The sequence below is a fragment of the Quercus suber genome, unplaced genomic scaffold (genome assembly GCF_002906115.3).
Source record: "Quercus suber isolate HL8 unplaced genomic scaffold, Cork oak 2.0 scaffold_505, whole genome shotgun sequence".
Lineage (NCBI taxonomy): Eukaryota > Viridiplantae > Streptophyta > Magnoliopsida > Fagales > Fagaceae > Quercus > Quercus suber.
In genome coordinates, this window is record NW_027069954.1 from 423,795 (window position 1) to 437,169 (window position 13,375).

At 33.6% G+C, this 13,375-nt stretch overlaps 1 protein-coding gene across 1 annotated transcript; it reads left to right on the forward strand.

Annotated features, from left to right (window-relative positions):
* The first annotated feature begins 1,112 nt into the window (after positions 1-1,112).
* LOC111994212 (trihelix transcription factor PTL) lies at positions 1,113-4,218 on the forward strand. The gene is made up of 2 exons (XM_024026088.2): positions 1,113-1,807; positions 2,627-4,218. The coding sequence occupies exons 1-2, from the start codon at positions 1,344-1,346 to the stop codon at positions 3,873-3,875; spliced, it is 1,713 nt and encodes a 570-aa protein (XP_023881856.1). The 5' UTR covers positions 1,113-1,343; the 3' UTR covers positions 3,876-4,218.
* The last annotated feature ends 9,157 nt before the right edge of the window (positions 4,219-13,375 follow it).

The window sequence follows — 13,375 nt, forward strand, 5'->3', positions numbered from 1 at the left end:
ATGCTATATTGCACTTATGTAACAAAGGAAGTAGAATTTTTATTATCATATTGAGGGTGAAATTTCAACATTATTTGGATTTTTATTGAATGAGCAATATTTTATTCATGATAGCCACATTTATGATCTGTTGTCTCAATCTAAGTAATGACATGGCATCTCGACAACAAGCCAAGACCAAGCGGGAGAGCCAAGTTGATGAATTTATGTTAACCTTCCTAACATTAGACCATCTTTGTATCTCAAGCATTTATGGTGAGTTTGGATGGAAGAGGAGGAAAAGATAATAAAGTAAACTTAGTTAGACTTTCCATTCAAACTGACCATTACCTCTTAGAAATTGAAAATCTCACAACCTAATTATGTAATTCATAAGAGCCCTTTTTGAAGAAAGGATTTCCTATATATATATCATGAGGATTGAGGAAAAAACAGACCCAAAAAATACCATAAATTAAGGCATAATTATAGACCAATGAAAAGAATGATTTATTGGTTGGGCAACAACCCTATTCAAAAATTCTACCTACCCTACTACAAAGCAAACGACAGCGTTTGAGCATCCGACGTGACAACCATTTATTGGGTCATTCCGTGCATGCAGGAAGGTAGGAAAGAGAGAGGGAGAGAGAGTCAAAAGGCCAGGATCCTAGGCACTGTTCACACGTCAGCAAGGCACAAATGGACTGTCCTCCATTGGTCGCATTTCCTTTAACCACGTGTCCCTCTTTCACTAGTCCCTTATTGCTCTTACTATTACGTGTTTGTTCGTGTCCCTCGTTATCCTCTTTGTCCTCACACCCTTCTCCTTTATTTTTTTTAATAAAATTCCAAACAAATATCCTTTAATTTTATTTTAATCATAAAAATTCAAAATCTTATACTTTTTAAAAATATCCCACTTTAAACCCTATATTTTCATTAGTATTACGAATAAAACTCCACTAAACTTACCATGAAACATTTGGAAATATAGGGTCTAATTTATAAAATTATGGGTCTTTTTTTCTTAAAAAAAAAAAGAAAAAAAGAAAAGGTTTTGCTATTTATATTTTGGGTTTGAGTGTGAACCTCCAATCCTCTGTACCAAACAAAGACAGAGAACGAGGAGACCCATATAGAGAGAGAGATTGCATACAAACTTTGACACAGACATGGGACCATAGTCCTGTACATAAATTTCGAGCTTTTTCGTGGACGACACGATCCGAGTCTGCCGCTCCTCTTTCGTTTCTCTCTCTCTCTCTCTTACTCTCTTTCTCCAAATACCTTTATCTTTCTTTCTCTCACCCTTTCTTTACTTCGGTGTTTTTTTTTTCTTGACTCATATTTCAAACCCCCTCATGGAAATGGAAGATCAGTATAACATAGCCGATCTAAGGCAACTCATGAATGGTCCTAGGTCTCATTTCCCAGCTATCCCTGAACCCCAAGACCTTTTCTCTGCTCACCAACACCGAAGCCTCACACCCACTTCTCAACAACACTACGATATGCTGATGTTAAATCGTCATCATCATCAGCATCAACAAGTACCTCCGGAGCTTTTGCCTCGTGGCCTCCACGACTTTCGTGCTGATTCTACTTCTACTCAAGCTGCCATTACAACTGTCGCCGCTACTAATACTGCTACTTCAACTCCATCGCTCAGTGGGTTAGACGCTGATACTGGTTGCTTAGGAGGCGACGCCGCCACTGGAAGATGGCCTAGGCAAGAGACTCTCACTCTTCTTGAGATCAGATCTCGACTTGATCCTAAGTTCAAAGAGGCTAATCAAAAGGGTCCCTTATGGGATGAAGTTTCTAGGTATTTCATTTCTTTCTGTGTATGTATCATGTACCCTAGTCTTCCTTTTCATTATCTTTCCCCTTTTGTCACCAAAACTTTCTCCTTCCTTCTTTTGGTTTTTGGGGTCTTAGTGTAATTTTAGTTCTCTATTGTTGATGGTGATGATGGAGGATTGAGTGGTTTGTCCATGTTATTATAGCTAGGGAGTGTAGAGAAACATAGAGTTTTTTTTTTTTTTTTTTGGCTGTTATATCTCAAAACTTGGAAGCAATTTTATGATTTTGAGTTAGAAAATGACTACACTATGAGTCCATGAGCTTTAGTTGGACACCCAGGTGTTATTTTCTTGTTTACTTCGATTTACAGGTTTAGTATTAAGAAAAAAATAATAATTAATGGCTGATCATAAACTGTATGGTTCTTTCACTGACTTGTTTTCCGTTTTGAAAATGTGTACCTTCTTTTAAGTGCAAGTTTTACTGGTTTTTTTTTTTTTTTTTTGCTTGGAAAGGTGTACCCACTATTTGTTTCATCTGATGAAAAGACATATCTTGTAGCTACAAGCTACCCTATTAAAAACCCATCTTCGTTTCAGCAATTTGAATGGTCATGTGCTTAGTTTGGTACACTGTAATTACTTAACAAGGAAAGCATAGGAGAATGGGTGGCACCTTTAGATAATTAAGATCATCACCGCATGAAAATCTCTGCGTTGCTCTCTATTCTTTTACAATGCAATCTAGGGTTCCCCCACCCATCATTATTTCATTTCTTATATAAAAAAATTCAATTCATTTTTCATATCCATTTGATTGTATTATTCTTTTTTCCTTTTAGGATCATGTCTGAAGAACATGGATACCAAAGAAGCGGGAAGAAATGCAGAGAGAAGTTTGAAAACTTGTACAAATATTACAAGAAAACTAAGGAAGGCAAGGCTGGAAGACAAGATGGTAAGCACTACAGGTTCTTTCGCCAACTCGAAGCTCTCTATGGAGAAACCAGCAATACAAACTCAGTCCCAGAAAGCCATTTTGCGGGACACGGTCTTCGATTTCATACTATAGGCCAGAATATCACTCAAGCAAATCAAGATGGCTTTCAATCTCAAAAGCATTGTGATAGTCTTAGCCTATCTAATTCCTCTGAGTATGGTACTTCTTCCTCTGATGACAATGATCTCAGCACTGCGGCGGCGATGATGGAGAATGACTCGGGGGAGAAGAGGAGGAAAAGAAGAGGAAGAAGCTGGAAGGGAAAGATAAAGGACTTCATTGATTCTCAAATGAGAAATTTGATAGAGAAACAAGAGGCATGGTTGGAAAAGCTGATGAATACCCTTGAACAGAAAGAACAAGAGAGGATGTTAAAAGAAGAAGAATGGAGGAAAGAAGAGGCAGCGAGGATAGAAAAGGAGCACAAGTTTTGGGCTAAAGAGAGATCTTGGATTGAAGCTAGAGATGCAGCTTTGATGGAGGCATTGCAGAAGCTAACAGGAAGTGAAGTAAAAGCTTCATCTTCTGAGGCTCTAATGGCTGCTGAAATTCAAAACCAAAGTGAAAACCAGAACGAGGATGGAAGTGAAATACTAAACAATAATGGGAAAGGTGAAAGCTGGCCTGAGTCTGAGATTATGAGGCTAATGCAATTCAGGAATGGAATGGAATTAAGGTTCAGGCAAAGTGTATGTTCAGAAGAGGCTTTGTGGGAAGAAATAGCAGGAAAGATGGCTTGTTTGGGATATGATAGGAGTGCTTTAATGTACAAAGACAAATGGGAACGCATTAATAATTGTCAGAGAAGAAGCAAGGAGGGTTACAAGAAGCGCAAAGAGAATTCAAGAAGCTGTGGCTACTTTCAGAATAATGAGTCTTCCCTATACAATCAAGGTGGGGCTTATTGTGAAATGAATGAACAAGAGCCAGAGACTGTGAGACTACAAGGAAATAATGATGGTTCTTCCCCTTCTAATTCCAATGCTGGGAATTCTGTGCATGAGAGTTGCTTTCCCTTCTTGATGGCTGATGGGGAAAACTTGTGGGAAAATTATGGTTTGAAACTCAACAAAGGCAATCACAACCAGTAAGAAAAAAAAAAAAAAAAAAAGCACATAGAGTTTGTTAAGTTGTTCTAATTATCTGGATTGGGAAGAAACTTTCAAGTGCGGGAAAAGGTACGTAGTTGAATTGTTAAGAGGTAAGAGGTTTGAAAATGCCTCTGGTACAATGGACTTACATTGTGTAAGAGCTAGCTGACTGAAGATTTATGTATATTTAGAAGCTGCACATTTAAGAATAAAATAATGGGGTTTGTGTTTTATCAGTGTAATGGGGAAAGGAGGAAGCAATTAATATTTTGCTCAAATTATCGGGTTATGGTCTCAATGTTCTGTAAGTTTTCCATTTTGTGATAAATTTCCCTTCTGTGCATGCAATTGGTACTATCATATTGTAGTTCATTTTTTATTTCCTTCTTACATCTTTCCCTTCCATACTTTATTTTCTATTCTTCAATAATCTTTGGACCCCCTAGAGAAGCATTGGGTGTGTATGTGTGAGAGAATAATTTACTTATCAGATTATAAATTACTTGTAGATTTCAAAATTCATATTCGATGCACCATCCGTGCATGAACAAAATGTAAGTACTTTGTCTTCTGACATTTGGTAATAAATTCATTGTCTAATTGTGTCCTTGTGGAAAATTATTTCTTCCATCACTACTAATGACAATATTGGAATACATTTACCCGGATCAAGAGCAATGTACTTATGTACCTAGTCATTTTGTTCAGAGTCAACAAGGAAGAAATATACAGTGATTTATTCCAGCTTTCAAGAAAGTAAAATGACAAGTAGCCACTTGATATTGACTTTGTCCTAATAATCTTTGAAAGTAAATTTGTAGCTGCGAAAATATTAAATATAGCAGAATTTCGGAGTTCAAGGAACAAGATTCCAGAAAAAACAAGGGTGTTCCCTACCTTTACTTTGCATGGATTGAAGCTGACCAAGCTATCACAGAGAAGATTACATTTTGCGAAGTGAACTTGCAAAATATACAATAAACGTTGTATGTGTGAAAGATGCGATGTAATATAAATTATAATAAAGGGATTAACCAAGTAAAAATTAGCCGTTCTCTTGTACAAGAATGTGTTCTTAGGGTTGATCAGTTTATGATAATAAGAAAAATTATCAAAGGAGTTGAACTGCCACCAAAGGGGATGAGACCCTTTTTTTTGTGGTTTGTCATGCTTGTGCATTCGTTCATAGTGGGAAGGTCAAGGATTCGACTTAGAATTCACAGGTTAATTACTAAACCTAAGTGGTATATATTCTGTGAGAACTCTTACCCCTTGAGAATATTGAGATTTACTGGTCATAATCAAAACTTTCAACCAAAAAATAAAAGCAGTCTACAAGAATATTTACTATCAAATAGGCAGAAACCTTGGTTACTTAGAAAGTGATGGTTACTTGGAATTTTGAACAGAAAAAATTGTGGGAATATGTGTTATTTGGATTTAATTAATAAGCAATGGTGAGGGGAATTTTTATGACAATAGCATATTATAAAAAGATACGATGACCACCATTTGCATTTGCCATTTTGAGATTAATCAAAGACCATTGAACGATAATTTATGAATAGATAACTTACCCGATTCTCTCTCTACAACAAAAGTCTATTGGCATCTAGTAATTTTGGATGTGAAAGTTTGTGGAGACAACACAATTTATATGCGATTATGAGTGATAGAGAAAAAATTGTAAGTTCATTTGAAAGTAATTATTCGCCAATTACATTAACACACATGATCAAATTTAACAATTGGTGTGGTTCTAGAATAATATGTATTACACAATATTTTTCAAAACTATTGACAAAACCCATCATAATGAAGCAACATCTAATCTACTTTTTTGAAAAACAAAATAAAATATACAGAAGAAAGAAAATGAGTTCCAACACAAAGACATAGTACTAAATCATTATAAGACAATTGTAAAGAAATAAACTAATAAAAAGCTCTAAATTTATTGTACACAAACGGTTCTATACAGTTTTACATACTCTCAAAAACAATTAAATTAGTAACTTCTTAACTTAAAAAAAAAAAAAAAAAAAAAAAAAAAAAAAAAAAAAAAAAACACACACACGCACACAACTTTAAATCACAATTTCAATTATGTAAAAACAGCTTATTCGCAATAAACACAACTCTAATAAAAATGTTATTCTCGACTTATTGATTAGCATTTTCCATTGATAAACAAATATAAAATTAAAAGTAGGTGTTGAAGAAGCCTAGCTACTTTGGAATTTGAGTACGATGGTGAAAAGGGCTGAGACATTTTTGGCATTATACAGACAGAGAAAGATGGATAGACAGATGGGATAGGCTTTGCTGAAACCTTACTCTTTCTTCTATAGCAAGCTTCATAAGGTACCACTCATGCATAGTCTATTATTATCCACAGAAAATGTGTCAATACGTAATACTCCCTAGACAGTTACTACCTGTACTTTTTATAGGAAAGAGTAAAGAAGCTTCCCACCGGGGGGAACCAAACAAAGGAGAGACATTACAGTCATTGTCACTGTTTCAAAGTACCAGAGCTTTCTCTATCAAATACAAATTAAATTTTTTTTTAAANTCACACACAAAAAGTGCCTTGTCCACTCTTTTTACGTATCCATATTTTAAAACACTGCCTGTGCTTTAAATTTTGTTTTTGGCCATAATTGGCAACCATCAACACCTTATTTCCCCCTAAAAAGAAAAACTAAATTCTCTGATTATAAGTTCAACTTTTCCCTTGGCAATAGTGTTGCATTCTTTAAGCAATAAGAAAAAGTGATGGGAAAGATCAAAGATAACAAAAATGGAGTAAATACAATAATGGGGGAAGTTATTAATGGGCTCTGCTTTGTCTATCTTCTTTTTGTTCTCTCTCTTGCCAAAATGTCCAAAGGATAAAAAGTAAAAACCAAACAAAGCGAAGCCTAACCTTTATAGTGCATTGAATATTAAGCCTTTTTTTTTGGGGGTTTTCTTCACCATTTAAAGCCCATCTTTAGATTTTTTTTACGCCTATGATTTCTGTGTCACTGCTTACTATTGGGCTAAGTAGTATCAAGGAGCCTGGATCTCACTAATCCTTCATTCTCCCAATTTTTATTTTTATTTTTTATTTTTTATTTTTGGTCTGGTTAATTGGTGTCCTAGGTCATTTTTTAATAGACTATTTTTGAACATTTTTAATATCACTTTTATTAGAAATATAAAAAGCTTTTAAAAAATTAGTTACCTTTTCTTATAAAAAATTTCTTAAAATACTTTTAAACCAACTTTTCTTAAAAAATTTCTTAAAATACTTATAAGAAATTTCTTAAAATTTCTTTAAAAATTTCTTAAAATACTCTTAAAAAATTTCTTAAAAAAATTATTTATTAACTTTTTCGCTTATATTTTTTTATGAACTTGTTTTAAAGACAACGAGGTGGCATTTAAAGGTTGGAAGTGGAAAATAAATCGGTCTGGGCCCCCAATTGGCCGAGTTATCAAAATTAACAAAAGACAACTACGTGAGCTCATGTATTTGACACAAGGGTTCTGGTGTTTAATTCATAGCTACAGTGATGACAGTGTTTGCTACACAAACAATAATTAAAACTTTGTAGCCAGAGGTTTAATAGTTGAATTGATACTTCTCTACGTACAAAGTGTTTAAAAGATTGAGAAAAAATTATTTAAATTGTGTAGTTAACACTTAACAGCATATTGTAATCATCTTTCAAAAATAAATTAAAACTTTGCTATTAGATTTTGTGAATAATATTTAGTTCAATGTTAACAAGTACTTTAGGACAATTATTAATAAATTGTTTTTAAAAAATTTTTACACAAATTTTATAAAAAAATCATCAAAAAAAAATTAATTATATTTTTTTCTATAAATTTTTATTAACTTTTTCCTAATATCTTAGTACTATTTCAGTTTTAACCTTGGCCAAATTAGCAACAACGTTAATGAGGTATTTTTGGGTTTTGTGAATAGCAATGATTCAGAATTCCTCTGCCCAAAATGCAACATAGTCATCCTTATGCAAAAAGGTTGTAATTTCCCAAGGTCAAGGACTAGGACCAGGACCAGGACCAGGACCAGCGGCAAGGGTCACAGTGACACAGACTCACTGCACTTTCCGTATCTTGGTCAGGTCAAGCTAATTTATCTCGGTAATGTACTTTTCTTCCATGGATTTCCAATTTTATGGATGCAAAGGGTGTTATTTACCAACGAATGTGCTATATTACTAGGGTGCGGTTTCTGTTTGGATACGCGACATGTGTCCAGTTTTGGACACGTGTCGCGTATCTAACGCGTCCAGTGGCCACTGGTCACTAGACAGAAGCCAAGTCCATATTACTAACTTATTTTAAGAAATTTTTTATAGAAAAATAAAAAAGTTACCAATTATTTTAACATTTTTTTCAATTTTTTATAAAAATTTTCTAATATGAATTATTAATGTGTCTTAAGGGCATACAATAATCGAACTCTTATTAATTTTACTACAACAACCTTACAAAAATTATCTATCTAAATTTTAGATTTGGTACCATCTACATATATAAGTTGTTACCAAAGATATATAGAGTAAAATTGGTACTACCTTTAAAACTAGTTATAGGTAATGTGAGATTCAAGTGAAAAAATATACTACCTTTAAAATTAGAATAATGGAACATATAAACGATGCTTTTAACTGCTAATCTGGATTGGAGTATCCTTGTGAAAGAGAATTAATTGTGGGTAAAATTATTGACAGCAAAGTACCTAAAAGACAATTAACTTTGGATTGCTTCTATAACAAAAATGGTCCATGGTGTAGAATACAATTTTAGAATTTAGAGATCTCTTAAGGAAACGGACCTAACAGTTGGAAGGTGGAAAATGGGTGGCACTAGATATATGGAATGCTTCGTGGGTGTCAGATTTAAAAGGATTTGTTCCAAAACCAAAGAAATGAAATTTACAAAACCTTAATTGGGAATCTGATCTCATTCTTAAGAAGCCAATTAGATGGGTCAGAAAGCAAGTGTTGAAACCCATTGAGATGGAATTTTCATCCTACAGATACATCTCCCCTTAAACACAGGTGAAAGTAAAACTAGGATGCACAAATACAGACATGGGTACAAGTACGATACGGTAAGATGAACAATTTCTAAAAAATTATAATATGATACGGTAAATAAAACACCATTATAATACGGGTATGACACAGATACAGCACAAGTATAATACCCCAAAAAAATGTTTGTGCATCTTAGGGGTAAAGTGGTCTAGGTCCCAAGCTCTTCAAGAAAATTCTCTACAAATGTTGAGAAAACCCCTTTGAAAAGAAAGGAGGGGAAATGCTGAGAAAATGAGAGAAGATGTTTCCACCGTTTGGTTGATAGGAAAGAAGGAAAAACAAGTAATAAAACTGTACAACTGGGCCCACAATTTGATTGCTGCCCAAATTGGACGGAAATGGAGAGAAACACCAATATAAAAAAATTTAGTTGCAAAGTTTGACATTTTAGAATTATAAAATTACTTTTTTGACACTCATATTCATAGTCGTCAATATTGTATAATTCACATTACATATCGTACAATACAAATTGTATCGTGTGTAAAAAGTTACGTATTGTAAGTGCACACGAATCGTATAATACAGTGTGCATATCATACGTATCATATGATACATAGACATATACTTTAAATTTAAAATGAGTTTTTTTTTTTTGGCTAAAATTTGTACTTTTATTTGAATCTAATAATAAAGTTGTTAGACTTGTTTTTAATACAAAATAATTATCTTACTTAATTTAGCCTAATAAAATAACATGTCTATAGGTTTTTTCTTTTTCTATTTCCTTTTTTGTTCTCCTTTCTCCTAAAAAATTTAGAATACACACTTACACTTCACTTATCACGATATGATACGAAATAGAAAAATTAAAAACCAATTCATGATATGATCCGTGATTTTTTTTTTTTTTTTTTTTGACAACTATGCTCAATTCCTTTATTCTATTTACCTCATAAGGATATAAAAGTAAAAGAGACTATTTTTCTTTCCATTTATCTTCCCTTTGCAAACCAAACAAAGAAAACAAAGAAAAGAGAAGTAAATTTTCTCTATTCTTTTCTCCTTCTCTCCCCATTTTCAAACACATATAAAAGATAGCATGGTTGTCAAAAAAAGCATGGTTCTCTATTCTTTTCCCTTCTTTCTCTTCCCTCAACTTTTACCAAACAAAGCCTAAAGATAACATGGCAAGTCATTCCAAAAAGGTCAGTACTCCAAAAAAAAGAATAAGGCTCCATTTGGTACATGTGTTTAAACACGTGTTTTCAGTTTTAAACAACATTACACATATTTGCATACACTTTTTCACCCCCACGTATTTTCAAAAAAACTGCAAACTATTATTTAAACATACGTACCAAACGAGCCCTAAATATAGAAGAAAATGGGTGCGTCTTATGTGGAGTAGTTGAAAGGACACTAGACTGTTTATTCGTACATTACCATTATTAAAAATCATATGGGCACATTCACCACGGCTTATCAAAATCTTTGAAATAAAATTTAATTATATATTAGACTAAGTTAAATTGGTTATCAACTAAGATGACAGTGTGAAAATCCTGAAATAAAAGGCCACACATATTTCCAAAAAAACCGCAAATTATTATTTTAACATACATACGAAATGAGCCATAAATATAGAAGAAAATGAGTGCGTCTTATGTGGAGTAGTTGAAAGGACACTAGAGTGTTTATTTGTACATTACCATTATTAAAAATCATATGGGCACATTCACCATGGCTTATCAAAATCTTTGAAATAAAATTTAATTATATATTAGACTAGGATAAATTGGTTATCAACTAAGATGACAGTGTGAAAATCCTGAAATAAAAGGCCACACATATTTCCAAAAAAACCGCAAATTATTATTTTAACATACATACCAAACGAGCCCTAAATATAGAAGAAAATGAGTGCGTCTTATGTGGAGTAGTTGAAAGGGCACTAGAGCGTTTATTCATACATTACCATTATTAAAAATCATATGGGCACATCCACCATGGCTTATCAAAATCTTTGAAATAAAATTTAATTATATATTAGACTAGGTTAAATTGGTTATCAACCAAGATGACAATGTGAAAATGCTGAAATAAAAGGTGAATGAACTTTACCCCATTCGAAGCAATCTGTTGTGATAATAATTGGATGGCAAGAACAAAGGGAAGTACTAGGCTCTATGCTTTTAAGTTGTCATGTTAACAAAGTTTACATTGATCATTTGTTTTCTTGGGAATTTGTAGGTGGAGAAAAGCAAGAATCAGTAAGCGGGTACCTCTTACCCAATACATGAAGGTTAATTTTGACGCAACTATTGGGGGAAATACAAAGAGGGAAGTTATTTTTATGTAGATAAATCTAATTGTGGGGCAAAATCCTTTGAAATCCGAAGTTCGTGCTGTCTTATTTGCAGTTTTAAAAGCTACAATATAGTTTACCAAAAAAAAAAAAGGTGAAAAGCACATTTTAGTCCCTACATTTTCAGACGATTCCCATTTTAGTCCCTACATTTTATTTTTACCGCTTTTAGTCCCTATCCTGAAAAACGCTTCCCATTTTTGTCCTTGCCGTTACTCATTTAACAGAAATATCCTACGTGGCAAACGGTCCAACAGTAAATGCTAACGTGTCTATTAAAATAATATTAAAAAAAGCCACGTCAGATAAAAATAATATTTAAAAATGCCACGTCAGCAATTTAATTTTTGAAAAAAAGCCACCTCAAATAAAAATAATATAAAAAGTTATAACCTAATTATTTTTTTTTTAAAGAAAAGAAATTAGTTAAATTAATTCTTTTTCCTTTTTTTTGGAAGAACATGAAGAACGTGTTCTTCATTTTTCTTCCCCAACTAAGCTTGCCCAAAAAATTAAAAATTAAAAATTTACTTTTCTTTTCTTGCACTTTCTTAGCAACCAAAACCATAAAATTACTCAGATTTACAAAATAAAAAGCATGTTTGCCATTCCTCTTTCTCTATTCACAGTTCTCCATCTCTCCCTCTATATCTCTCTTCTACGTTTCCCATTCCTCTTTCTCTATTCACAACATGTTTCGCTCATCTATCTCTTCTCATCTAACTAAGTTTTGGTTGGATCGAATCGGTGGTTGCTGGGTTTTAGTGGTGGCGTTTCGGTGGTGGGTTTTGGTTATGGAGTTGAATCGGTGGCCGGCTTTGGTGGTGGGTTTTTTTCGGTGTTTGCTGGATCCATTTGGTGGTGGGTTTTGGTGCTTGCTGGATCAGCTTGGTGGTGAGATTTGGTGCTTGTTGGGTTTGTTTGGTGGCTGGGTTTCGTTAGTTGGGTTTCGTTGGTAGCCAGGTTTTGGTGGTGGCTGGGTTCTATTCGAGGTGGTGGTGGTCGTGCCTTTGGGTTTTGTTTGGGTGTTTGGTGATTTTTTGTTTAGGTGTTTGGTGAGTTAGGTATTGGGTTTGGGTATGAATTGCTCGGCAGTGGGTGGTTTGATTTTTGGGTTTGTGGGTTTCTCGGCAGTGGGTGTTTGGTGATTTTGTTTCTGGGTTTCGAGTTTGTGGTTTGATTTCTGGGTTTCTGGGTTTGTGGGTTCTTCATGTTCTTCGGTGTATGATTTTCTGGGTTTGTGGGGAAGAAAAATGAAGAACACGTTCTTCATGTTCTTCGGTGTATGATTTTCTGGGTTTGTGGGTTCTTCATGTTCTTCGGTGTATAATTTTCTGGGTTTGTGGGGAAGAAAAATGAAGAACACGTTCTTCATGTTCTTCCAAAAAAAAGGAAAAAGAATTAATTTAACTAATTTCTTTTCTTTAAAAAAAATAATTAGGTTATAACTTTTTAAATTATTTTTATTTGAGGTGGCTTTTTTTCAAAAATTAAATTGCTGACGTGGCATTTTTAAATATTATTTTTATCTGAAGTGGCTTTTCTTAATATTATTTTAATAGACACGTCAGCATTTACTGTTGGACCATTTGCCACGTAGGATATTTCTGTTAAATGAGTAACGGCAGGGACAAAAATGGGAAGCGTTTTTCAGGATAGGGACTAAAAGCGGTAAAAATAAAATGTAGGGACTAAAATGGGAATCGCCTGAAAATGTAAGGACTAAAATGTGCTTTTCGCCAAAAAAAAAAAAGCTACAATATTGGAATGTAAATAATTGATTAGTGAAGCCAATGCTCTGAGTTTGAATACCCATCTACAGAACCACTCTTCTCATCTTAAGTGGCTATTGGCAATTTAATTTTTCAAGCTAGATTTTCTTTTTCTTTTTCTTTTTCTTTTTCTTTTCGGGTGCAAAGACTAATTTTATTTAAAATAGATCCATTTCATAGAGAGAGGGGATGTTTTATTTGATTAAATAGTAGTTACAAAAGTTGGTCCATTAGTCATTTTTTGAACAGAGTCTAGCATTCAAGGATGTTAAGGAACATTCTCTGGGAGTGTTTTTTCCA